The sequence below is a fragment of the Aptenodytes patagonicus genome, chromosome 2 (genome assembly GCF_965638725.1).
Source record: "Aptenodytes patagonicus chromosome 2, bAptPat1.pri.cur, whole genome shotgun sequence".
Classification (NCBI taxonomy): domain Eukaryota; kingdom Metazoa; phylum Chordata; class Aves; order Sphenisciformes; family Spheniscidae; genus Aptenodytes; species Aptenodytes patagonicus.
The window spans coordinates 137,458,128-137,484,175 of record NC_134950.1 but is presented as its reverse complement, the minus strand read 5'-3'; the positions used below and the strand labels follow the sequence as shown (position 1 = coordinate 137,484,175).

The window sequence follows — 26,048 nt, the reverse complement described above, 5'->3', positions numbered from 1 at the left end:
TGGGAAATAGGAGGAGATCATTTATGTATTCAATGTCTCGGAGCAGGGGTCCTTAAAGTGGGAAAACTAAAGCTCATTCCTTCTTACCTATCTCTACTCTTTGCCTGGGACAGTTGGCTTCAGGGGAATTTGAAGCCATTGCCAGGCTGCAATTGCTCTGAATTGCTTAACATCAGGTCAGTTGAGTGGCTTGCTACAAGACTTACAGCTGAGTTTAACCCAGCTCTTAGTTATGTGTAAAGTCATGACACAGGACACAAAAATCATGATCTGTGTCTGTAAAAAACTTATTTACTGACAATGTTGGAGAAGTGCGAAGCTTGATTTTCAGTCTTATTTTTGTTCACATGAATCCAGAAGACAAAGTATCTTCTCCCTATAAACAGGCTAAGTCTACTGAAGTTCTTCAGGCTTTATTGAAATTACAGAATTTCTGAAAGCTAAATAGCAGAATAGAATCAACATTATGGTAAGAAAAATATATGCCTTATTAGAATGAAACTATTTCAGTCCTTTCATAGCCAACCCTAATAATCCTGAGAGCATCAGATCACATAACCTCTTCATAGGTATATGGAAAAAAAATACAACTCCCAACAGTCTGGGTATGTAACTACCCCCTTGCTTTTTACAGCCAAGGTCTGTACTGTCTGAGGGCTATCAACGGTTGGGATGCTTCCAAAGACAAACTGTTTATTCAGAGGCAGATTTGATCAAGGCTCATGTTTTCCAAAAGGCAGCTAGCTTACTTAGGCCCTTTTAAAAATCCTTTCCCTAGAGCTCATCCACTGGGCTGTTTGGGCTGCATATTTTAAGCAGCAGCAAACTGCCAAGTCAAATGCACAGAATTTGTTTCTAAGAGAAGCAAGGAAAAGACAAAGAGCAAAAGTTAACACTGCAGATCATTGCAAGCTTCAGAGAGTACAAAACAATTGTTTTAACAAGAGCTAAAAATACTTTCTTCTAAGAGCGCCTGCTCTTCTGACAAAGGCATGCAATACACTGAGAAACATGTTTGCAGAATCAAAATATTTATAATACTACAAAGAAGCAGTCTCTGCTTTAGAAACTTATTATAGCTGGTTAAGTTGGAACTACATTTTTCATACTACAGACAAAAGATTATCAACCACAGACAAAAGTGAATATTGGCTTTGTTGCCAACTTAAATGTTAGAACAGCAAAAACACACCGTATGTTTTCTCTAGATCACCTGATAGTTACCTTGGTGTAACTATCAATATAGTTATAGAACAAAATACAATTTTACCTTCTAACCTTCTCTTTGCTATGTGACAGAAGTGACTTGTACTAGAATGCACTCTGAAAAAAAGGAACAGAAGGGCCGTGCAAACAAATACAAAGTCACCTGGCCTCACTGGAAGCTTTACAAATGTTTGTTCTCGATACTCAAAAATCTTGGCTCAACTCAAAATTCAGTACAACTCTTCCTCTGTAGTCCAAGGGAACACAGAAAGCTAAACATCTATAATGATGAAACTTCAGAGAAACTTTTACAGAAAGTGTCAGGTTCAGCTTCTTTCCTTTGTTAATTTCAAGCATCGGAAAATCTTAGGGTTTTTTTTTAAGGGGAAAGAACAAAGAGAAGTGATTTAAAGTCATGAACAGAGTGACAATTCACTTTTGAAAATCCAAGTTTTCTTGCCATATTTAGCTAATGCCGAAACAGTGTCTACAGCAACATCAACAGGGCAGCTGTGAGGCTGCCAATATTGGCTCCAATTGTGAAAAGCATTTTTTTCTTTTTTTTAAGTCTTTTCTTCACTTTTCCCCTTCCAAAGACACAAAACAGCAGAAAACCGTCAACTGCTTTGTACAATTGTCAGGCAAAGGAATCTACAATTTTATTTTGTACCACGGTTGCTATTTGCATATTAACCTAGCAAGAATTTAACGTAACACTATAATACTTGCAACATTGGAGCAACAACTTGTTCAGCAATCATGAATTACCAGCTCCTGCATTTAATTTATTTTTTAATTGCTCTCTTCTGTTGTAAGCCAAGAAAGAAAACCAAAAAATGATACAAGAGGGCACCGGCCACACTTGTGTGCCAAAAAAATCCTGCCTTTAAATAAGGCCCCAAACTGAGACAGATTACATTAGGCTTTCAGAAAAGTTGCTTAATACCCTCAAAAAGCCAGTCTGTGTAGTTTGTTAAATTACAGTAGGCAATTCTCTTTCAGTAAGAGAATGGTAAAGCAGCAAAAGTGGAAAAAGAGCATTCAAAGTGCTGAAAGCATTTATACTATGTTACTTGATTCATTAGTTGCAACTTCAGTTCTTCCCCCCCGAACGTCTCCCTTCTCTCCACGCCGATGAAAAGCTGGAACAGAGCAAGACAAACTCTTAGTGCTACAAGATGGTTCTGTGAACTGGTGGGGCTTGGCTCATGCCACAGTCACCAACAGTGGATCTGCTGGAGAGGTTTCCCTTCCCTAAAAGGGAAAGTCAGCTATAATGATTATTAAGGACTAACAGATGAAGTCATATGACTCTCACAGTCTTTGGTTCATCTGCAATAGCAACTGCCTCCATCCTTCTCTTCCCATAGGCATCAACAAAAAACATCTGCACTTGCCATCCTCCTCACTGATATATCCTCCGTACCCACCCATCTAACATCTTCCCTCTACATCAATCCATTAAAAAAAAAAAAGGGGGGGGGGGAGCTAACATATAATTTCTAACTGTAAATTATGTCCCAACCTTCAGCCTGTTTTGTGTAGTTAAATTCTAAGCATGTTAGGGTGGGACTTTTTGTGTTACTCTCTGCAATGCTTAACACACCAGAATACTGCCCTCAGTTGACCTTGTAGCATGCTGTAACAAACGCGTTACAAACACATTACCTGACTTCTCAGATTTTGTCACAGTACAGGAAGAATGGACAGATGAGACAGCATCCATGAAATTGCATGTAGTTCAAGTGTCAGCATTGTCACATGTGGAAACACAACAGGGACAATTCATGTTCATCTCAGGACTGTTCAGAAACTGGTTTCAAGATCAAGTACACTGAAGAGCAAGCAAAAGAGGATATACTGAAGTTTCTGCTGCTCTTAAACAGATATTTAAGCTCACCTTATAGGTCTTCAAAAACTCTTAACTTGGTTCTTTATGATGTTACAATAACTTCAAAATGCCTATGATGTACTGCCATGCCATCAAACCTCGAAGACAGAGACTTAGGTTTGTCTTGGTAAGTTTGGAGCTTTAAAGATACATAAAAGACATCAACATAGCACAAAGTGAGCCCTAAAACAAGTATTGTCACACTTCAAATTCAGAACATGTTCAATGTGAATGGATATGTTATTACACAGTGTATATAAATCCAGTAAAGTGAGCTAATAGCATCAGCATAATCACTAGTGTAAAATGTTTTGTCACCTCAGAACAGACAGATGAACAGCAAGCTTCCACATACATGTTGTTTACTTAACCAGCCCTTTGGAAGCCTTGTATGTCTTCTTGTAATAGGTAAATCAATACCAAAGTAATCATTGCTGCCTACCTCGCTTAAAGACTTAGCCTAGACCATGTCACACTACAGCTCTCCCCAGAACTCCTCACAACAGAAAAGAGCTGCAACCAGAAGAACTGATATTCAAAAAATTATCGTACATCAGGAAAATTATTTCTTAATAAAGGCACATTTGTTAACATTTGACTGTCATTTTCCCATTGTCAGAACTTTCCACTAACATTAATTCCAACAGTTTGGGAAATACTGACAGTAGGTACCCGCTATTCTAGAGAGCAGTGTTTGAAAGTTACAACTAGCACAAAAAGCTGGGAATTGCACTTTAGCTTTTTTTTTTTTTAAAGAAAACTGTGAAGTCAATGAGCTTGATGCATAAAAATGAACTTTATCGAAGTATGTCCCATTACCAACTGCTTTATCAGCCTGGTATTCTAACCTGTAAGTGGTACTTCATTATATTAGGTTACATTAATCTTCTCCTGTCTTCCCCGCTTGCTCTGAATCAACTGATCATGCCGGTTTTCCTAAAGTACCGTGAAAGGTGTTTTGAAAGATCCAAGACACTCAAGAGTTTGCTTAACCTTTAAGTCAGGCTGCAGTTTCATTCACAGGTATTCATGGCCCCTTACTACAATAAAAATCTCTTCTCAGCCCCTGGGAATTCAGGTGCATTTCCCAGAACCCCAAAGGTAAGCCAAATCTACTCTTACAAAATCAAAACACTGAGCAACAAAGACAGAATTACAGTAGCAAAGATCGTAACTAGCTACTCATAATGCGTGGAACCTAGAAGCAGACACAGAGGTGATGCATGTGTTCCTGTAATTACATTCCACTGTTCTTCTGTGCCTTATTTTCCAATAAATAAAACAGGCAGATACTGCTTCTATCCCATTTCTTCTATCACTCCTTTAAAAGCTCCTGCCTTTAAAGCTGTTGGTGCACATATGCACACAAACATCATTCCACCTAGCAGAGCAGATTGTTTAGTAAAGAAATATACATATACATTTTGAAAATGGGATTTTATTGGAAGCTTATCAAAAACGTCTGAAATCTTATTCAGGAAAGGCACTTCAGACTTTAGTCCTTTTTCTTTTTAGCTTTGGGTTCTTGTGACGGTTGAGATAATTCACTTTCTTCAACTTCATCGCAATGCTTTCTTTTCTTTTTCTTTGACTTTTTATGGTCACTTTGGTAACCACTGGAGTCACTGGCAGGCAATACATGTTCCTGTTCTTCTTGCTTATGCTTCTTCTTTTTCTTCTTCTTCTTGTTTTTATCATCACATAATCCATTCACAGCATCAACACTTTGCTCTTCTGCATTTTCTGTCCCAGTGTTACCCGTCTCACCTAGAGGCTCCTCTGTGATATTATCTTTCCCAGAGTCATTCAAGCCATTTTCCTGGTGGTCAAGCTTTTGAATTTCATCTCCATTTGTATGGTCAGTGACGGTCTCCGATCGTTTGGGCTGCATGCTGTAAAGAAATATACAAAATAAGCTGAAGTAGAGACATCTAAGTGCACCTCACACAGTGAAATGTCAAGATTTGCTAAAACACAGTACTTACACTAGGTAGATAAAAGATAAGCATTTGCTAGAAACAACAAATGGAGAGCATGATACTCTAGTTACAGAAAATCATAAAGCCAGTTTAACACTTCCAGCTTAATTTCTATTACCCGACTAGGTTCCTTCTTACCACAGAATCAATATTCTCTTTCAAATCTTAGCCTAAATTTCTTCTCTAAAATGCTGCACAGACCATTTAAATATTTCCTCTTTTCTTGTACTCCTTCATCCACTAATTCATAATTACACATTGTGTAGTAAACCTTTAAGTTATTCACAAACACGCACAGCCAACGACCTGTTCAATCATACATGAGACACACTGCTGTTTTTACCAAGCAATTGCCTTGCTGAAGTCTATACAGTGAAAACAAAGGCATTGATGTCAGAAGAGTCAAAAAAAAAAGAAGAAAAACCCCAAACAAAATCCCAAAACCCAGCAGATACCTTGCAACAGAGAGCACTGGAGAAAGTGTCTAGGAAGACAAATATGGAAAGAAATAGTTAAAAACTACGAGGAGGAGATGTCCCCAGAGGCACCGAGGACAAAATCATTAAGTCCCATTGTAAGTTCACTGAAACAATCCAGAGCATCCTTCCAGATTAAAAAAACCCAACCAACCAAACAAAAAGCACCACCAGAGACGTCTAGAAATGTTGTCTGTCAGTAGTAGTCATATTGTAAATTTAATTAAAAACATAACCATGTCGGTAGAAAAAAATTGCTCAGCAAATGACCGTTTAAAAAAAACCATCTGAATGAACTCTTTTAAAGACATCACTATTAAGATTTTTAGCAAGCTGCTCTAAAAATTTAGAGAGGCATAAGTGAAAGGAGGAAGGTGATGCATTTTCTCCTATCATCTTTGAGATCAAGTATATTCTTATGTTTCAGCAAGCATTTACGTCATCCACATGTAATTGTTTGTGGTTATGTAATATGTGTGTCTGTGTGTGTGTACAAACACCAATGTAAACATTGTGTTCAGGAACTGGAATGTTTTCACTTGAAAAGCCTATGCACATTCATAAACCCAGCTACTGTAGACATTTGGGGATGCTATTTTGAACATGTACTATTTACGCAATCAACAGTTCATAGCTCAGCACACTGAGATATTTAAAGCTCAAAAAAGTCTACTTTCATCTTTCCAGAGAAAATTTCCATGTGAGTCCTTAACACTATAAAGTTTAGTTTAAGATAACTAACACAGGCTATATATAGACATGGGTTTGTGTAAAAACAAGAAAGCTGAAAGATTAAGATGTTAATTCAAATCATTTAGCTTGTAACAAACCCATCAAAACAGTTAAAAATATTCTCTCGTATGGCACAATACCTGCTTTTAGTGAGTCCTCCTCGAATGAAGAACACCCCAGCTGCATCAGAATCCAAGTGCAATACTTGAAATTTCAGTTCATCCCCTATTTTTAACCCCAGCTCTTGCCACTGTACAATCGACATTTGCTCAGGCTTAGGGATAGAAGCATTGAAGCATCCATGTATCAGGCAGCCAATATGACTTGGGGCCACTTTATTAATTACACCCTAAAGAAGAAAAAGAATGTCATATAAAGCTATAGTAAAGATCACTCCTTTAAACGCACACATGATATATATTTAGTTTCCCATATGGGCACTTTTTGACAGGACTTTATACGCACAAGTTACAAAGTCAGTTTATCTAGCAAATAAGCTAACTTTTCTTCACCAAAAATCAAAGCTATTCCTATATACTCTTCATACAATTCCTCCCAAAATAGAAGTGAACCTGTATCTGCAAGAGAAAAAGTCAAAACATGGGATTCAGCCACAGTGAGTACCTGGATAGAACAGGTAACTCTTTCCTCACACTACAGCCATCAACTTTGCTTTAAAGCCATTTTAAGTCTGATTTACTTGCCTAAAACAGCCTTCATGCTGGCACAGCACTACTTAGCAGCTAAAGATACAGATGACACATAAAAAGCTTTTAAGTACTCCACTCAGTGGGTTTCTGACACGTTTGCATGTCAAAGGTTATTCACCTTTGTTTTCCCCAAAGATGAACGAAAGACACTGAGGGTTTTTTCCATTCTCTTCCTAGCAAGAGGACACATTCATTTCTTAATCACATTTAGAAAGACACAAGCTGTGCTGCAAAAGTATGGCACAACAACGAATGTAAGCCAACTCCCAGCTTATTTTTCCCACAAGTACTGACGCAAGGGTGTTAAGCAGCTTGAAGTTGTTCTGTGAGCTGTACGTTTCCTTTTACTGAAAGGCAGGCTTCAACTTGATGTACTGCTCTTGTACTTGAAGGAAATAAACTCATGAGAACATCCTAAACGTTCCCGCCACTATTAAATAAGAACAAACACACCTGTTTGAGGATTGTCTGCTCTTCAGAAAGAAGCGTTGATATAGATGATATACCAAAATCATGATATAGTATTTAATAATATGTAATCTTTATGATACAGTATTTCAATAATATATAAATATTATGCATAAAATTTAACATAGGGACAGTACAGATACATGAAAATATAAACTACTACTACAAACTGCTAATAAATCATACACGAATAAACTACTAATATAAACTAAAATGTAACTCCACCTAAGTCCCAGAGCTCTGTTGATGACGAAGATAAGCCAAGCTTTGACTACGCCATTAAAAAAAAAGCCCCATAAGACGCCAACGCGCTGACGTACCACCAGTTTTTTCCCCTTCTTGGGGCTGAAGATGACGAAGTCCGCCTCGATGTTCAGGTGGATGAATCCTTGGTCGTCGTAAATGTCCCCGAGCTCACCCACCACTTTGATGTTGTCGTAAGCCACCGGCACGCCCTGAAGGCTGGAAGGAGAAGGGGGGGGGGGGGGGGGGGGGGGGGGCGCCACCGTTAACTGCTAGGCCGGACACAGCCACCACCGGCCCAGGCGGCGGCACGGGGCCCCCAGGCGGGCTGAGGCCTCCCCCACGCCCAGGGGGGCCCGAGCCGAGCCCCCTCCCCGGCCGCACCTGTCCGAGTAGCGCAGGAGCTCGGCGTCGAGCTGGGCGCGGATGCCGGTGCGCTTGCGGCCCAGGTAGCGCGGCGCCAGCGCGACGTGCCTGCGGTGCGGCGCCACCACCAGGCACGAGTAGCGGCGCCCCACCAGGCCGCGGGCCACGGCGAAGGAGGGGAGCGCGGCGGCGGGCAGCGGAGGGGCGAGCGGCGGCGGCTCCCCCGCCACGGCCATGCTGCGGGCGAGCACCAGCGGGGCCGCGCGGGCGGCGCCACACGCCACGGCGCGCCGTGATGGCGTCACGCACCATCCGGTGGGGCGGGGGCGCGAAATGGCGGGGTCCCGGCCGCCGGGAGTGACGCACTTCCGAGTGCCGGCGGCGGGGAGCGAGGCGGTCCCGTCCCTCCCGCCCCGCTGGTTGGGGCGTGCGGGCCTGGCAGCGCGGCCCGGTCATGGCGGGTCCCTTCACGGCGCCGGGCCCGGGGCTGGCAGGGAAGCCGCTCCGAGGAAGCGCGTTGGTGGTTTCGGTGTGAGAGTACCCCGCGGCCTGTGGCTGCCCGGGGTTGCGGGCCCCCAGGTCCCTGCGGGCCAGCGGCGCCTTTCTCCTCCCGTCCCTGCCGCAGGCCTGCGCGGATGCGGTAGTCTGGGGTAGCACCTAGGAACAGCCGTGGATCTCCCTAATCCGTACGTCTGCGCTCAGGCACGCCATTTCGTTCCTCTTCGGATTATACCTCCACGATCGGCATTCTGTGTTACGCTCTTTTCAGCTGATTTTGCATGGAATGACCCCCCGCATCCAGCTGACCCGTGAACCTGAATCAAACATTTGGTAGCTTAGGCAAAACACTGTGTTACGGTGTCGTCATAAATTTAAATTGAACATTTGGTAATATAGCCGAAAGACGCTCTTAGGATGTCAAGTTACTTTAAATGGTGTTCTTCATATATGGCAATGCTAAGAATATAGAATTTGTTTTCTGTTGCTAGGGCCCGAGCCTAATTTCTGCATATAATGACAAACTTTGTAACACTTTATTAAGAACACATGAAAAGGCGGAAGAAGAAGAAAGACAAAATTACGAAATTCACAAAAAGGGGTGCTGGTGCACTGTACATTGCAAATGACCTGTGAAGTGAGCTGCGGTAATAGCAAAAAAACCTCTTGTTGTTTTTTTGTAACCAATGGAACCTGTGGCTGGTTAATAAAGACTTTGTCCAGAAAAGTCAAGACTTTATATGAGCACAAAGTTGCACAGTATTGCTTAAACTGATTTAACTGAACTGGTGCAAAACCTTGAAAAAGGTATTCTTTCTTTGATTTAAATCTAATTTATATCAACTTAATTTGTTTTAGTAAATGTACACTTTCAAACTGATTGAATCCGCATGGGGAGTTATAAAAATAAATTTTTGATACATCAATTACATTAAAAGTGTTAAATTCCTTTTACGCTGTGGGGGCCTCAGAAACGCTGTTGTTCTACAAAAACAATCCTCGCATTGGATATCAGAAATCCTTGAACTCCCAATAAAATGTTAAGTGATGCAAATGCCTTTGAAACTACTCAAATACTACATCACCAGAAAGTTTTCTTGGACTGAATGTACTGTGAAGACAGGACATTGTTAGTTTTCACAGGTAAAACAAATGGTATAATTTGCAGTACTTTACTGCAAGTAAGTTGGATTAGTGTGAAAGAACTGACATAAAAATGGCTTTCAGATGTCAGACTGAACTTGCAAAATTGAAAGAGAAAATGTCTTGAACTACTGTAATCTGTATTCTCTTGTGGCTTTAATCCTCCAAAGTATTTAATGTCTGTTGAAATTAATTGTATGTTATACGGTCTCAGCTTTCTGGAAGAAATATCTGTATTTTTTATTTCATCTATTCAGATCATATTTAATTCTTGCAATGTGTTTTCAATCTCAGTTAAAGACCTTACACAATAACTGCATCCACTTCTATTCCTAAATGAAATATACATTTTACAACTCTTATTTATGAGTGGATTTAGTTGCAGTGAGAACATACAATGCACTAAGGACTACACTCAACTTTATCCAGGATAATAAAAACCTAACTCTGCTCCTTAAATAAAAACTCAGAATAAAATGGAAAGGCAGCATGAACAAAAATGTGGACTTTTGTCTTTCTCCCTGTAGGCAGGTTGGACAAGATGGTGCCAGAAGGGCTCCCTCCCTCTGCTCCTGCAGCAATCCGGGACTGTTATCCCCGCGGACTTCTGTGCCCAGAAAACTCCCTACCCGTGCGTGCCGTGCCCCGGAGCAGGCAGCATGTGCACTTTCTGGCAGCCTACAGAAAGTCTCACTCTGGCAGGCTGCAAAAACTTTTTTGCTTTATATCAGGCACTCTAAACTGAAAACGTGCAGCAAAATAATGTCTTAAAGCCTGCAGATACTGTATGGGGCCTACAGAGGGCTGGGCTAAACCCTAAACTACATGGACAAGGCCAGTAGTCTTTAAAGAGAGTTGTGTTTTAGCAGCCACACTACCGCTTGGCCTGGAAGCCAAGAATTGCTCCCCAAGGCAGATGGTGCTGTGGCCTTGTGTAGGTATTTTAGTTGAGATCAGGTCTGCACTTTCTAATTGAATCTCCATTTATCCCTGCTACTGTGCTTTGTTTTTCATTGCAAAGTGCTCTTGGGACTTCAAGATTTCCCTTCAGGCTAAAGTGATCTAGAGAATGAACTTTAAATCCTAATGATCGTTAAGTCTATGGGGTAGACCCATAATAACCTCCTTTAAACTTTTAGTATAGATACCTGGTCCCAGCACCAGCTGTTTTTCTCTGCGACGCCACTCCTGTCAGGTCACGCTGCTTGGTGATGCAACATAGTCTATCTGGACCAAAAGCAGCATTGTCTTGCAGTCTCCTAGAGACTTCGGACCCATCGTATGACTTGGGCTTTCGTTACCTGATTGTAAAAGATGTCCTGACCAAAGAGAGGAATCTCAATCCAACCGCCACCTCCCCTAGTCACAGTTCAGTTCTGAAAACCACCTGGGCTGTAACGCTTAAATCCTGATATCCTCACATTCATTTCTTGTCTTCTTTTTCTTCCCTAGTTGTATATCTTCTCTTCACTTCTCGATGTTAGCTTTCAGTTTAAAAAGAGCCTGTCTTAGCTGACCTTTTAGCAGCGCTGCAGCGAGCCTATGTCCAAAAAGGCAGCTAAAATCAATGTCTAAAACAGCACAGTGTTGGTACATTTGCCAAGTCTCGCAGTGGCTGATAAAACTGTGCTAAGCCTGTTTTTCTCTAGCGGTCAGGATGCCAGCAACAATCGGGATCAAAAACAAAAGCTGCATTTTCAATCACTGCTGTTCTTTTCCTTTCTGTTTTATCTGTGTTTGTCTTGTTTTTTCTTCATGGAAAGAAGGCCAGACTCCAGTAAGGAGATTCATTAACAGCCACATATCCAGCACCTCTCAGCTGGTCTTTTCTTTTATTCCCGTACAGACGTTGCCGTCTTCAATCCAGGTTTCTGAATTGACATCATATGTTGGGTAGAAGCCTTGTCCAACTGCCCATTCATGCTCTTTTGTGGCAGCTGCAGCTCATTCATTCAGAGGGCAGCCTCCATCCAGCATTAAAATCCTGGAAGTCTTAGCTGCAACAGAATATACTGCATCTCATGCAGAGTGGAAGAGTGCCTGTGGCGCTGTGCTGGAGTAGAAGATACACTCCCTCTTAGGGCCGTGTGCTCAAAGGACTCGGTGCGTTTTGAAATTGAATCCATCCCAGGTTCCTCATCACACAACTCGTGCTCTATTAAAAAGAGAAATGAAGAAATGCCTCACAGTTACAAAGAAAGGGTGGATACAGTAGAAAACTCATGCTCGGAATTTTTTTTCAAATATTTTAGCTGGCTTCACATTTTTCATGTGGTATCAGAAAAACCTACAGTATTTTTAATGACAGTTGTTGCTGTGGTACTTAGAATGAAGAATCAGTACTCAAACTCTCAGTTTTGTTTGAAGTTGTATGGTAATAGGTTTGCTTCAGTATCTTTGACCCGCATCCCAGATAGAGGCTAATCCTAGCATGTTTGGTCGGTGAGAATTAAGCATCTAAATGTCATTGAGGGTCTCAACTTGCGGCCCTAAATGTGGAATTCTGTTAGGCTAGTTTTGTGGAAGTTTTTTTGAGAGAGCCACCATTCAATTACATATAAAATCGATCAATGTAAGGAATTAGCTAAATTTACAATAGTTACAGTAGTAAAAACTCACTTGACTGGAAAGGTGATGAGAGGAGTGAAGTTATTACTCTCAGGCAAAAATCTAATTTGAGCAAATACGGGATGATAAGATGAATACTGTTTTTCCTCTAACAAAGACATTGGCCAAAGAAGGTAGATACTCCTGTCAGTATATCAGGCATCTGTGTATCACTGGGTTTGTACATAAACAAAATATACCAAATGCTGAAAATCCACCAGATGGCACACTAAAGCCTTGATAGTAAAAAATGCCGTCATCCAAGAGGAGGATAGTAACTGCAGGGAAGGCTGCAAATTTATTCTGTATTACAATATGCAGACTGTGCCTTGTTTTGTCAGCGATTACTAGGTCAATCTTTAATAGCTAAGAAACGACTTAGAGAAACATTAAGGGAAAGAAATGGGATAAGACAGCAATTATGTTAATTTTCTTTAGCTAATAATTTGTCTTGATTTGTAGTGACATTTATGGTGGCTAGGGTGGACATGTCCTAACAGTTGGGGACTGGCTAGATTTGCCTTTGGCCCTTGATTCTCCAAGTAGGTTGCTGTCTGCCAGGAAATGGCTGATATGGCTGGCCATCAGTATCGCCTACACTGTGAATCACTTTTCTGGAGATAAAACATCTCATCTATAAATATATTACTGAAAGAACTATATCCAAGTAGCTCCCTGGCCTTACATCTGTGGAAATGAGAGAACCTGCCGTAGGATGGCTGGTGCTGGCTGTGGTGGCCCTCCCCAGCTTTGCTGGTGTTTGAAGGCATAGTTTCAATGGTAGAGACATCATGACCTGCGGAGATCTGGCTGTTGATTTGACGCTGAGTCTCTCCTCCATGTTTCCAGCCAGTGAGTGAAGTGTGTTCAGATACTGGCTGAAAGTATAGCAAATAATGTGAGAATGTGACTTTCCCCATGTATACAAGAGGTGATGTTGCCACAGAAACAAGGGAGGGAAGCAGCCTATGCCAGCGTAAAGAACAGTAAGGCTTTTCTACAGCATTGTAAATGCTTCTGACGAATTGTGCTAACAAATTAGATGGATGCACAGGTTGTAAATGGGGTAAATGAGGTGTCTCTTAACAATCTGGCTGTGTTGTTTTGCCGTTCATACTCTGAGAAACTTCAAGCAACCCTTTACCCCAGCTTTTTTTAAATTGTCAGGAAAGATAGGAATTAAGGATCCACAGGGGATTGCCTCCAGAAAAGCCAGCTGCTATTCATTTTAAGAGTAGAAAATGTCTTTTTGCCATCCTGCTTTATGATTCCTGTACTTCTTCAAGATACTACAGAAGACAAAATAATCTGGTTCTACTAGTTCTCTATCTTTTTAATGTTCATATCCTGTTAAATCACATAAAGAATTATGAAGACATATTTATAATGAAATAAAGAACATTCAGACACTTAGACCTAAATTCTTGCTCAGACAAAACTCTAGAAATTACATAGTTTTTGGTGAGACACAGGAATTTTTAACTTATAGTATTGTTCCCATTTTGCATCTATTACCTTTTTTTTCTTTTAATGGAAAACTGTTAATCCTTCTGGCCTGGAGACCAGGTCCATAATCTAAGGAGTTTGCCATTTAAGAGAGATCCAAAGTAACCACCCATTTGAATGAAAGATATTTGATTATATCTGCTAGGCTGCTTTCAAACTAAAGCCCCAGTCCCGCAATCTGATTTTTGCAAGTGGGGTTGCAAAAGGAGGGTTGACACTTGAGAAGTATTAAAAAGGAGGATGAGGAATTCAGTTATGTGGATATTTTTGTCTTTTCATCTACAGACTGTAACAGGTAGATTGAGTATCACCTGTATTTATAGTAACAAATTACTCTGTTTTCTTTTGTCTGTATTTTCTGATGCAGTTAAAGATAAATGCTTTTCTATTGAAAGGCCAGAAAAACTGAAGCTTTAACCCCAAATGTTACAGAAATGAGAGCCAATTCATTTTTGAGGTTCAAAAATGTAATTAGTTTTTGTCTTTTGACTATATGGTTTTGTTTTGGATCAAATATGGACTTGTTTGGATATCATCAAAAAAGTTGTTCTCGTATTTCCAACCTACAAGAATGAAAAAAATACCTCAAATCTGATGGGAATTCAGTTCTCGTATTGTAAACCAAAGAGGCTCAGTAAACTTCATAACATTTGGCTGTTTATTCTGAACAAAATCTCCAAAAATACTGGCACTCCTTTTCCAGGAATATCCTTTGTTAACCAAAAGATAAGCTTTTAATTATTTTGAATCAGTATATGATATATAAAGATCTGCCTAAATGATGAAGAAATTCTTCCTCAATCTCTGCTTGAAGGCGAGCATAAAAAAAGTGTCATCAGTGTAAAACAATTCCAGATTTACTATTTTTCTGCTGCCCTTCTCAGGCAGTGTATGCTACTTCAGAAACTCTTTAATGACATTGATTTTCTTAGAAGAGCTGAGCCTTTGACTATCAATAGCAGCATTATCTACCTTCAGGCAACTAAAGGGTGGTAGTCATTATTCTGAGTGGATACTGAAGAGGTTGATGTCACCATTTGCATTTGAGTACTGCAGCTCTAGGTGCTGAAGCAAATGCACCTGCAGTATTTTAGGTAATCTCCAATGTGTTGTGCCTATAGTAGCTCTTATCTTGAAAATTGTTTGAGTGTCACTCACCTCTGAGTAATTCAGTGCTGGGTATCACTTGATGCCTCAATGATATCTCTGAATGATAGGGTGTAAGAACAGACATAGCATAATTTTTAGGCAATTGCCAGGTTGTCCTAGTTTAAAGAGAAAATTTCCTGTTCTCCCTTAACTTCCTGCTGAGTTCATGGTTTAGTTTGGCAGCTCACAGGGTTCTCATTGAACTGATTCAACTCTTTACCGTCACATCCATCCACCCACATGCAAAAATCCCAAGATAACAGAAGTCATGGTTATAGTAAAAAATAAAAAAAAATCAAAACAAAAACCCCAAAAGAACAACCAACCACCCAACAACCAAAGCAAAACAAAACATGAGAATCAGGGACTCTTCTGTGAGAGTCATGACAAAAGTACAATTTTAATGTTCCCTAGACTGGTGAAAGTAGTAAAAAAATAAATGCAGTGTGGGCAAAATCCTGCTCTCATTTCAGATTCTCTTTTCACTTACCCAAATCCCTTAAGAGCATGAGAAATTTCTCAAATGCAGCATTGTCCTTTATGTAAATTTAAATGTGACATTAATCACAAGGTTCTCATCGTTATTTTTACCATCACCATCTTCCTGGAAGCAAATGAGATGCAATAGTCAAATCCCAAGATATTTGTTAGTCTTCACTCAAGCAAATTTCAAATGAAGCCAAAGGAATTTGTCTGAGTAAAGACCAGTACGACATGCCTACTCCATCAGAGAGGTACCCAAGTGTGGCTCAACATCACACCCATTCGCCAAGGCAAAGGTGTCTGTTTGATAGAAGTGTAGCCCATGGTTGCCATCTGGACAACGCAGTGCTCTACGTTTCCACTCCAGTCCAACAGATAGTATCCTGCCAGCTCTGCCAGCACTGGCTTGCACACAGGATAGGCAGCTACTTATGCACCAAGTAGCTGGAGAGGAAGTCCCTGATGTGTGATGGAGGGAGGGTGTAATGCCTACCATGCTGCCATTCGCTCTAGGGGTGGACCCCATGAGTTGACCTATATTAATGCATATAGTCAGCAATTATTGCTGTCATGTTAAAACACACAAAAGGCAAGAAATATGAGTGGTATCTTCATGAAAGAATGGCAACTGGGAAAATGGGTGTAGTTATTAGCATCATGTAGAGTAATAAAATATTGTGATGCAGTGGATCTGCTTCTGTTTGGGCCTCAGAAATCCACAGAGGGATCTGAAGACTTAAGAGTACATTGTGAAAGTACATCTGTTCTGTAGATGAGGAATAACCTACTTTGTCTCTAATTCTCATTTGTGCATAATGCAGTGGAACTCTTTTCGAGTGTTTGTTGGACCTATTGAAAAATACCAAGTTGACTCTGAGTGGGGAGAACTCCTCTTTTTCTGTTTCATTGTGAAAAGACATGTAAAGGGTCTGAAAACTGGAGTGTCTTGACTTAAAGCCAAAACTGAGTTTTTACTTCGATTTCAGTACATTCTGGACTGGGCCTTTAGAAACAGTTTCTGCCTCTACTACACAGGATTAACATGGTGGCAATCCTTGAGCGCTCTGGCTAGTAAAGACACAGACAGTTGAGTCCCACTTAGCCAGTCTTGCATCATTAATAAATATGATTAATGAAATATTACTAATATCTTCAATGAGTAAAGGACATACACTGCTGTGCCATATTTGACACAGGGAAACAATAGCACAATGACTATAATGGAGAGGCTGAGAGTTGGGCTTGTTCTGTCTGGAGAAGAGAAGGCCAACGGGAATTAATTGGCTGTCTTCAACAATCTAATGATTAGCTATGGAGAAGATGGACCCATAGACTTCCTGGCAGTGCACAGTGAAAGAATGAGAGGCAACGGGTGTAAGTTGTAGCAGAGGAAATTCTTACTAGATACAAGGAAAGGATTCATTACAGTTAGGGTGATCAAATGCTAGAACAGGTTGCCCGGAGAAGCTGTGGGATCCCTGTTCTTTGAGATACTAAAAAAATGCTTTGGACCAGATGGCCTCCAAAGATCCCATCTGACTTAAATTATTCTATGATTCTAGATTAAATGACAGCTTCATTACAGAAAAATAAATATTTGGCAGTGACACAAACAGGGCCATGGCAGTCTTTTAAATCAGAGTTCATACTAGTAAAAGCTGAGGAAAGCAGAACAGATATGACTGTGCCCTGCAGCAGCCCTCAATCTGTCCTGTGGTCTGAGAAACTCTTTATTTATATGTCTACAAGGCAGCCATCAGCAGAAGCATTCTAGATGCCTCAGGGAGTGCTTAGAAAGTACTCTCTAGCTGCTAGATGAGACAGTATGAGATACACATCGCTATACTCCTCTTGCTCCAGGGACGAATAGAGGCCATGACCCCATTTTGTCAATTTGTCATGGACAGAGACTTCTCCAGAGACCCTGGTGGTTGTTAGCTGTACTCAAGGTGTGGCCTCACCAGTGGTGAGTGGAAGGGAAGGATCACCTCCCTCAACCTGCTGGCAATACGTTGTCTAATGCAGCTGAGGATACCGTTTGCCTTCTTTGCAGCAAGGGCACATTGCTGGCGCATGTTCAACATGGTGTCCACCAGGACCACCAAGTCATTTGCTGCCAGCCTGCTTTCCAGCTGGGTGGCCCCCAGCATATACTGGTGCACGGGATTGTTTCTCCACGGATGCAGGTCTTTGCACTTCTGCTTGTTGAACTTCATGAGGTTCCTGTCAGCCCATTTCTCCAGACTGTCAAGATCCCTCTGGATGGTAGGACAACCCTCTGGCACACCAGCCACTCCTCTTCCTCTTGTGTTACCTGCAAACTCGCTGAAGTTACACTGTGCCCCATCATCCAGATAATTAATGAAGATGTTAAAGAGGATGCCACTGTTCAGTTAAACAGATGTTATACAACAATGCCACTGTGGTTGTTATCCATAAAATAGCAACTGCTTTTCACCAAAAATTACAACACTGCGGTTGCTGAGTTCTGCAGTATTCATCTCAACTTGAATCAGGAAATAAATGTCCTAGAGGCCACTATGTGGTTACTGACAATGTTCGCTGACATTTTAGTGACGTTTGTTGTACTGCTGCTCAGCAGATATTTCAGATTGTGTAGTGTATGGTGGATCAGACAAAGTGGAACTAACATGTTTACTCAGCACAACAGCAGTGTATTGCATCAGCGTACTTTGCAAATTGAAATAGGCTTTTTCAAAGCAGTCTGTGCTCCAAAAGTAATGTGGCCCTCCAATTGCAACTCTCAGCGCTGCTCAGTATTGTGACATTGCTGATATTTGCTAATGATCAGGTGCTGAAGGAAATTTGGAAATGTCACATTGCCAGCCTCCGGTTGCACAACATTTTAAATCTCATCTCTTCAGCGCTTAGGCACACAGATTGCTTTGCTCTGAAAATGGACGTCAGTGAAACTGCTCATGCTAACAGATAAGCACATGTCAAAGGGTTGGCAAGGGCCTGGAGTCTTAAGTATTTCCACAGGCAATGTAGCTGCCCAGGCTAGGCTGGCCTTTGACAAAGAGGGCAATCCAGCAAGATTTTGAATTAGGAGTTTAAATTATTCTCTCACCAGTGAACCAGTCTCCTGGGCTCATCCAACACTCTGCAGTCCCCCCACAGCGTAGTTACTGTGGAGCATGTGGGGGGGAGAGGAGTCCCAACCAGGACAGCAGGGCACAGAGCAGTCATTTTAACTACTTGTGCTTAATGCTGTCCTTGCATATAGTCTATATGCAGACTCTGTGTTCCCCTTATGTATTTTTATAAGTCTTGTAAGACATACAAATGAGAACTTTTATTGAAATCGGTGTAACTTCCCACAGGGTATTTCTTCACTGCATGCATTTTTGTAAGGATAAGGACTGTGCATATTAGATATATGTGAAAGATGAGAGACATGAGTGGGAAGCTGAAATGCTAAGTGTATTTATTTATATAAGTTTATATTTGGAGCTTAATGAGCTAATAGTGAAAGAATTTAAAGCATACATATTTGTTTGAAGGAGGAATTTGAATCAACAGACAGCTTGATTGAATTGTGCAATTAGAATAATTTGCACTTACCACACAGACATTATCCATGATTTATACTTTGTAAACATCTATATTAGCATGTTTTGCATGGCTTTAAAAATATTTGCTTTTGTTTTCTTTAATTAAATTAACTTCTTGTAAATATCTCCAGCTATTTGTGATACTTGCAAGTGCTCCCATTGATAAAAGAACTCAAATAAGCTGAAAGAAAATTATCTGATTTCCTGAAATACATCAGTTAAACATGCAGCTTAGCCATTTGAGTATTCTATCTGCAAAATCAACTAAAAAGCATTCCTCTTGGGACTGGCTACTGTTATTATGGCATTATTTGAGATTAATAGGAGGTTCATGGTGTGTGATTTCCTTTTTATTTATTTGGTCACTACTGGTTAAGTTAGTAAGTAGCTAAAGGGTATAATAGCCCTGTTGAACTGGTGAGGCAAAGCACACTGCAAGTTCTTACTGCTAGTGATAAGAAGCCATATATTACTGCTGTTAAAACACTTCTTTCTGCTGTTGCCATAAAAGACACCTAACGCTCTGGAAATAAAACAAATTTACTTTTAAAATTATGATCATGTAATTGGTTGTTTCCTATACCTTTTTTGTAAGCCTAACTTTGTTGACATGTGTGTACATATGTCTGTAAGGCGTGTTGCCTAGTAGTTAAAATTAGATGTTTGGTTCATCCATTTGGTCCTGCTAGTGACTGCCAGGGTGCAGTAAAGGCACCGTGCCACAGGACCTGAGCTAGAAGAGCAGAGCATGTCCTTGATGGCATCCAGGGTCAGCTGGGGTCCGCTACGAGCCAAACAGGTCTGTAGAGAGGAGGCGAGTCTGAGGTCAAGCCTAAAAGCCTAAAAGTCAAGTTGCCAGGTCAGGGTCAGGTTCAGAATCGGAGAGATTCGAGACCAAGCACATGTGGACCTGCAACAGGGACCAAGGGTAAGCCTCCACTTAAATGCATCTCCCAAGAAAAGGGGAGAGCTTCTGCTGAGGCTTCTTCCAGCTTTTTCTCAGAGAGCTCTTTCTTCATAACCATTTTAAGGCCAGGCAGCTGCTTGTCAAGCTTGGGTCTTAGCCCAAGCAGCCAAACCCCCAGGAGGGAGGGAACATGCTCAGGGCCCTGAAAGGGATTGAGTTTGAGACTTTGGGCCCATCAACTTGACTGTATTTAACTTGACTTCAGATTATGTATCAGTTTGACACAATAGCATCAACCTCACACAGATGTTGTAAGCCTTAATTCATGCTCATTAAGTATTTTGACATTACTAGATGAAATATGCTTTTTTACATATTTGGATGTATTATTATTTTTACATGGTGTTATTTCAGCCACTGAGCCAGTAATATGGCACATATATTTGATTCTTTAAATAGAATTTGAACCCCATCTTCCAGTGTTCCTCGTATAAACCAATGATTTTGTGTAGTCATGGCTCCCTTTGCAGCATTTGCAGGTGATGACACATGTACTCATCGGTAAGAGAGACTGAAGTACAGCTACATTGTTGTTATTAAGGAAAGGTAGTTTATCTCACTATGAAAAGACCATATGAGTAACCAGAATAGTCATACTTTGCCATGTCATGTGTACTGCTTTTAAGTCTATGCAATGAGGTCTTTTCTTTCCAGTAGTCCAAACGATGGGACACAATTACATATAGCTAAGGAGAACCTCAGACTTGAAAGACTGCTGACTAAAGTAAATGTGAGGATTCATACTGTTGTCAGCATGCAAAGAATCAGATAGTGCCACAGCAACAATAGGACACAAAATCTTGGGGAAAACTAGCTTGTCACTACAACAATGGGGGGGGAATCTATCTGATCCCTTTTCAGCTAGGAAGGATAAAAGAAAAGTAATAAATGAAGCCTTTAAACCCTGAGTTGCTTTCCATGAACAACAGCTTTGTAGAAAAGCTTCAGGTTAGTAATGGTGTAACTACCTCAGGTTTACTGCAATAAATTATCAAAATTCAAAGTCTTTTCTTTCATGTAAAGTATTTTTAAATTATTTTATTTTTTTATCACAGGTAGAAGAAGCAGATATTTGTCATCTTTAAAATAATTCCAGTGAAAGATGGTTTGCAGAGTAAGAGTCTCTCCAGTGATCTGATCGCAGTAGTGGGTTATCATCATTCCTTTGGGCAATACTCTAATGAAGAAAAGAATACAGAAATATTGGATACAGTTGTTTTAGGAAATAGTAGGAAGGGACAACCTCAAAAACACTGACTTGAACAAGTTATTTATGCTTTCAGTTGCAGCTTGTACACCTCACTAGTTAATTTTATGCATACACTATATGTTTGGATGGTTTTGAAAGGATCTCAGTGTTGGCCAGTCAGAACTGATTCTTCTCCCATATCTGCTTTTAACCTTGCTGACTTAAATGGAGGTAATACTGATTTTTCAGCCAGGGTAAGAAAGAGGAGGTAACAAATCCGGGTGTTTTGTTTTAAATCTTTACTTCTGAGAGTGAAAAAAAGTTTGCTAATTAAGTCTGAAATGGAATTTTCAACTAATGTGGGTTTTTTTCCCCTTTCTTTTTTTACTGCATTGCTTATGGCAAGGGCAAAAGATCAGTGATGTTCTACGGGTTCATGCCTGGATATACCAGTGCAGGAACTGTTGTTAGGTCTGAACTGTTGTACAAAAAGAATCAGGTCCTATGAAAGCCTTAAACAGCTAAAACGGCGCTGAGATGGATTTCAGGTGGCAATTCAGAAATTCCATTTTAATCCTGGGACAAAACTCAGTATGAGTTGTTCTGTGCTGCCTGAAGCTCAACGTGGTGCACTGAGCTGACCTGCCCCACTTCAAAAGGCTCCTTCTCCAGCTCTATCCTAAACCTTGCCAGGAGCCAACCTCTAAGCAGAACACGTCCCAAGGGCCCTAATCTGTGACGTGATGAGCATACTTGTAAAATACATGGGTAGTATCAGCTGTCTGCTCCCCCCTCCACACACACACACACATTTGTAGTATTTTTTTTCAAATGGAGGTGGATGACAAGCCCTTGTTTTATGCAGTGGCTAGAAGAGTGAGCCGGGAGGTGGCTTTGATTCCCTTCCCAGCTGGAGGACATGCAAACCTGCAGTATCAGGGAGTGCTTTAACAACCCAGCTGTATGGCTGAGAGAGGACAGGAAAAAAGAGTAGGGTTAAATTGAGCTGTCCTGCAGCTGCTGGAGAGGGAGGTGGCATTGGGTAATGCTGATTTTTTTCAGTAGTCTGCTTCTGCTTTCAGGTTTACTTAGGCAGTCGTGGAGGAAGGAACCACTTCAACCACCACCCCCAACACCCAACCCTGAAAGAAATGCTGCGACAAGCTGACAGCAAAATTCAGGGCTTGTAGCTGACTGTCCTAATCAGTAGTTCCCAGACCTGTGCTGCTTTGTGTGCTCTTCTGTGCAGTAAATCATGCATGCTTCATTTCGACAGAAGAGGGCCTCCCAGCTTAACCTTTAGGAAGACATTTGGTGAACGCTCCTGAGAAATGGGGATAGGAGCTTGAATGCATTCAGGCTGAGCAAAACGGGCTCTTGCTGTCGAGGTGTGATCCAAGAGGTAGAACCATGAAGTCCTCTTGAGGCAGCCTGAGTTTTTAAGTGCCCGGTTCCTTCACAGGTTCCCAATTTAAGGTAAAGATTCAGAGCTCTGGATCCCAAGAGCAGGAAGTGTTTCCTCTGGAGGGGCAAAGCTCACCCCTTTCTCCCTGACTAGCCAAATATCTAAAGAAACTTTGGATATTCTACTTTGAGAGCAAAGCACATAAGATATCAGGCTTGTAAGGCCTAGTTTGCAGCTACCCAAAGCGTTTATCAGAATCTAATGCCTTTTAACGCTGTACTAGACTCATCAGTGGGATTCAACTTTACATGGTCTTAAATTACGCTTGGCCTCAGTTTAAGTCCATGTTACACTATTTCCACTGGAGTCTTTCTAAGAAAATCCAGAACTATTGTCAAACTCAGGTTCACCAGCACAACCAGGCTCAAGCCAAACTCCAGAGAAGAATGGTGTGAGGACATTGAGTGCTTTAGTATGCTCCCAACTTCTTCATGGCCAGATGAGTTCACGGTGGTGTGAGTGCGTGCAGGCCGGTTCATTCACAGGCAGCCAAGGGACAGTTCTTCCAAACTGGCATGGCTGCGGCAGCCAGGCTGACAGCTGGTGGGAGCCACGAACAGTGAAGGCCACAGGATTCAGCACACCCATGCTCAAGCCTGCTCCTAATCTCTTGCTGCTGACCTATCCAAAAAGTTAAGTAATCTGGGCTAAAACAGCACTGCGCTTATTCTCGGTGAGTAGCGTCCGCTTCTGCAATCACCCCCTGTGCAATCAGTGGGACTGCTCATGTGGCACTATGTATTGAGGGCGTCAGTTGGAAAAATACACTTTTTTTTTTCATTCTGTGTCTCAGAGCAGAAGGCAAGGTGCCTACATCAGTGTTGCACATCTTTGGACCATCTCCACAGGTGCTTGCTGGCAGGAGGTACTGAACAGCTCTCCCTGGCAGCCTCCTCCCTGCCGGGCTGTGTGCATACCAGCGAAGAGGACAACTTGGGGTGTCTTTCTCCTCCTCACTTTTTGCTAATTTCCAACTCGGCAGAGAACTATGGACACTCTTAGGAGGAAAAGGTCTCCTGTTATTTTTCACCGCAGCTGTATTCCAGTGAACCTATGGGATATTCTAACATACAATATAATTTTCCTGGCAAATTGCTGCTATTTCATACTTAGAGGGTATTTATTTATTTACCTTTACTGGACATGTATATTTGTAATTATGCCTGGGCTGATGCTTTATTTTGGATGAGCTGTCTTGCACAGATTTATAGATTGAGAATAATTGAACTTCTTGGCTGCCACACACTTTTGGTAGGAAATATTACACATGTTTATATGGAAAAGGATTTAAAGTTCTTATATTTATAAAATGAGCATGAGCCTGCCAAGTTATGAAACTTTATTTGGAAATAAAGGTTCTACTTAAGTGTTCTTAAGACAGTAGTATAAACATTGGAAATGTAAATGCCAAAGATATGAGTGTTGCCAAAGAAGGAGATTTAAATTTAGATTCTTAATTCCAAATAAATATGCTGTTTTGACAGAACCTCTTCTCTTTGCCAGTAAGCTGGTGGGCATCTGTTATGTTTCTATTCCTTGACCCAATGAATATCCTGGAAGTCCCCAGAATGTACATTTATTTGAAATCAAAAGTAAAGCCTTCCAAACAAATCTTCAGAGTTCAAGCATGAACCTTTTTTTGGGTTAAGAGCAGTGCATTTTGGGGAACCATTAAAAAGAGTCATCTTAAAGACTTGCAAGTACTGCAGACTATAAATGTAGGTGCCATGAGGGGTGAAGGACGGTGCAGTCTACCTCGGGAGACTCTGCAGGCAAGGCAGCTGTGATTGCATTGACTGATAGAAATGGACATTTTTCACTATTGGGTGCTGATGGAAAGGTGGGGAGAAGGAAGTAGAAATCCCTTTGTTTGTCCCTTTCCTTTTTTTTCCCTCCAGTAAACCTGTACTTACAAAATCCATTCATTCTGATTGATCACTAATGTGCTTTTGGTCTGCACATCCAGTTGCTATTTTTGCAGAGTTCAGGGCGATGCAGTTAAGGGCCTGATTCTCACATTGACACCACTGCACACCAAGAGTAGTTATTGGTCATTGGACTCATCCCAATGTTAGGCTGTCATTCACAGAAGAATCCTTGTTTGTTGTCCAGGTTTAACTTTAAACATAAGTCTTAGTCCCAGTGATTTCAGTGGAAGCAGTTCCTTAAGCACATATTTATAGATAGTCCTCAAAAGGGACATTAATTTAGGATTTGAGAAGTTGGGCACCAAGGTACATGTACATACTACCCTTTGTTCATAAAGCATGAACAATTAATTTTAAATCTTTTTCATTTTTTTATATGTGTGGGATTTTCAAACCAAATATTGAATATAATACTATACAGCATAGGGGAGTCCCAAACATATGAACTAAAAGAATAAATTGAACATGAAAAAAATTGTTAAAATGAAGGTGAAGAATTTAAAGATACATTGAACAAACCTAGCTTGTTTTTCCTTTTTTTTTTTTCACTGCCATTAGATGTATGACGTGCCATTAAACCCTTTTTTTCAGAATTAAAGGGGTTATTTTTCAAATTCTCCAGTCTTGCAACAAGGATGCAATTGGTTCCTTTGTGGCTACACAAGCTCTTCACTGCAGCCATAGAATTACCACAGAGTTAACAATGTTGCAACACTTACTTGAATGGCAAATTGCAGAAAATTAGTATTTATATATCCTTGAAGCTGTTTGTTGGATGCTCATTCTGGCTGCATTGCTTGCCAAGAGGCTGTTATGACCCAAGTCCATAGCATAGACTCCGAAAAAGCTAACGTATATCATAAGAGGGGAGGAAGAAAGGTCATTCCCTTTTGAGCAAGCCATTTAACGTAAGGCAAACATCTTCCTTTTGACAGATGGAAACGTAATCTCCGCGTAGTCTTTCGGCTTTGTTTGACAGTTGGCTTTGAAAGCTAGAGAGCAGAGCTCTCTCTGTGCAGAGCGAGGCATGAGTTTGAAGCAGTATAGGTGTGCCTGTACACACACATTGCTGTACAAGATCTGTAATGTACAGAAGCAATATGTTCGTATGCATGTGGTTCTGCGTTCAGGTTTGTCAGCCCTACCTCTCAGCGTGGCTAATTAGCTCAGGTCAGGAGTGCCTCATTAGTACAACTACACCGTAACTGGCTCTGCATCTGAGGATTATGGGGGTTCTGCAGAATTCGTTATTGCATGGTGTAAACCTTTTAAGATCCTAGGTATATAGGTGTCAGTGCTAAAGTAAACTTACCAGCCTGAAACAAACGCGCACAGATCTGTCTGTCCATTGATGGAAATCAGGGAAGGAGACAGATTCTAAACCATAAGGAATTCCTTAGTTTCCTTATTACTCCTAGGGGTAAAATAGGCCATTTGTCTGAGAAGAAACTGAGGATAGAAGGCTGA

The 26,048-nt window shown here is 41.0% G+C and overlaps 1 protein-coding gene across 1 annotated transcript; it reads right to left on the bottom strand.

Moving 5' to 3' along the window:
- Positions 1-4,519: 4,519 nt before the first annotated feature.
- Positions 4,520-8,315, bottom strand: POLR1F (RNA polymerase I subunit F). The gene is made up of 4 exons (XM_076331367.1): positions 8,090-8,315; positions 7,783-7,924; positions 6,425-6,633; positions 4,520-4,989 (listed from the first exon to the last, which is right to left on the bottom strand). Exons 1-4 carry the CDS (start codon positions 8,305-8,307, stop codon positions 4,593-4,595), a joined length of 966 nt encoding a protein of 321 aa, XP_076187482.1. The 5' UTR covers positions 8,308-8,315; the 3' UTR covers positions 4,520-4,592.
- Positions 8,316-26,048: the final 17,733 nt, after the last annotated feature.

Excerpts from the sequence above, each read along its gene's own strand:
- POLR1F (XM_076331367.1), bottom strand. The coding sequence starts at position 8,307 with ATGGCCGTGGCGGGGGAGCCGCCGCCGCTCGCCCCTCCGCTGCCCGCC. Across the intron at positions 7,925-8,089 it reads CTCCTGCGCTACTCGGACAG|CCTTCAGGGCGTGCCGGTGG; the intron begins GTGCGGCCGGGG and ends TTCTCCTTCCAG. Across the intron at positions 4,990-6,424 it reads GGAGGACTCACTAAAAGCAG|CATGCAGCCCAAACGATCGG; the intron begins GTATTGTGCCAT and ends ATTTCTTTACAG.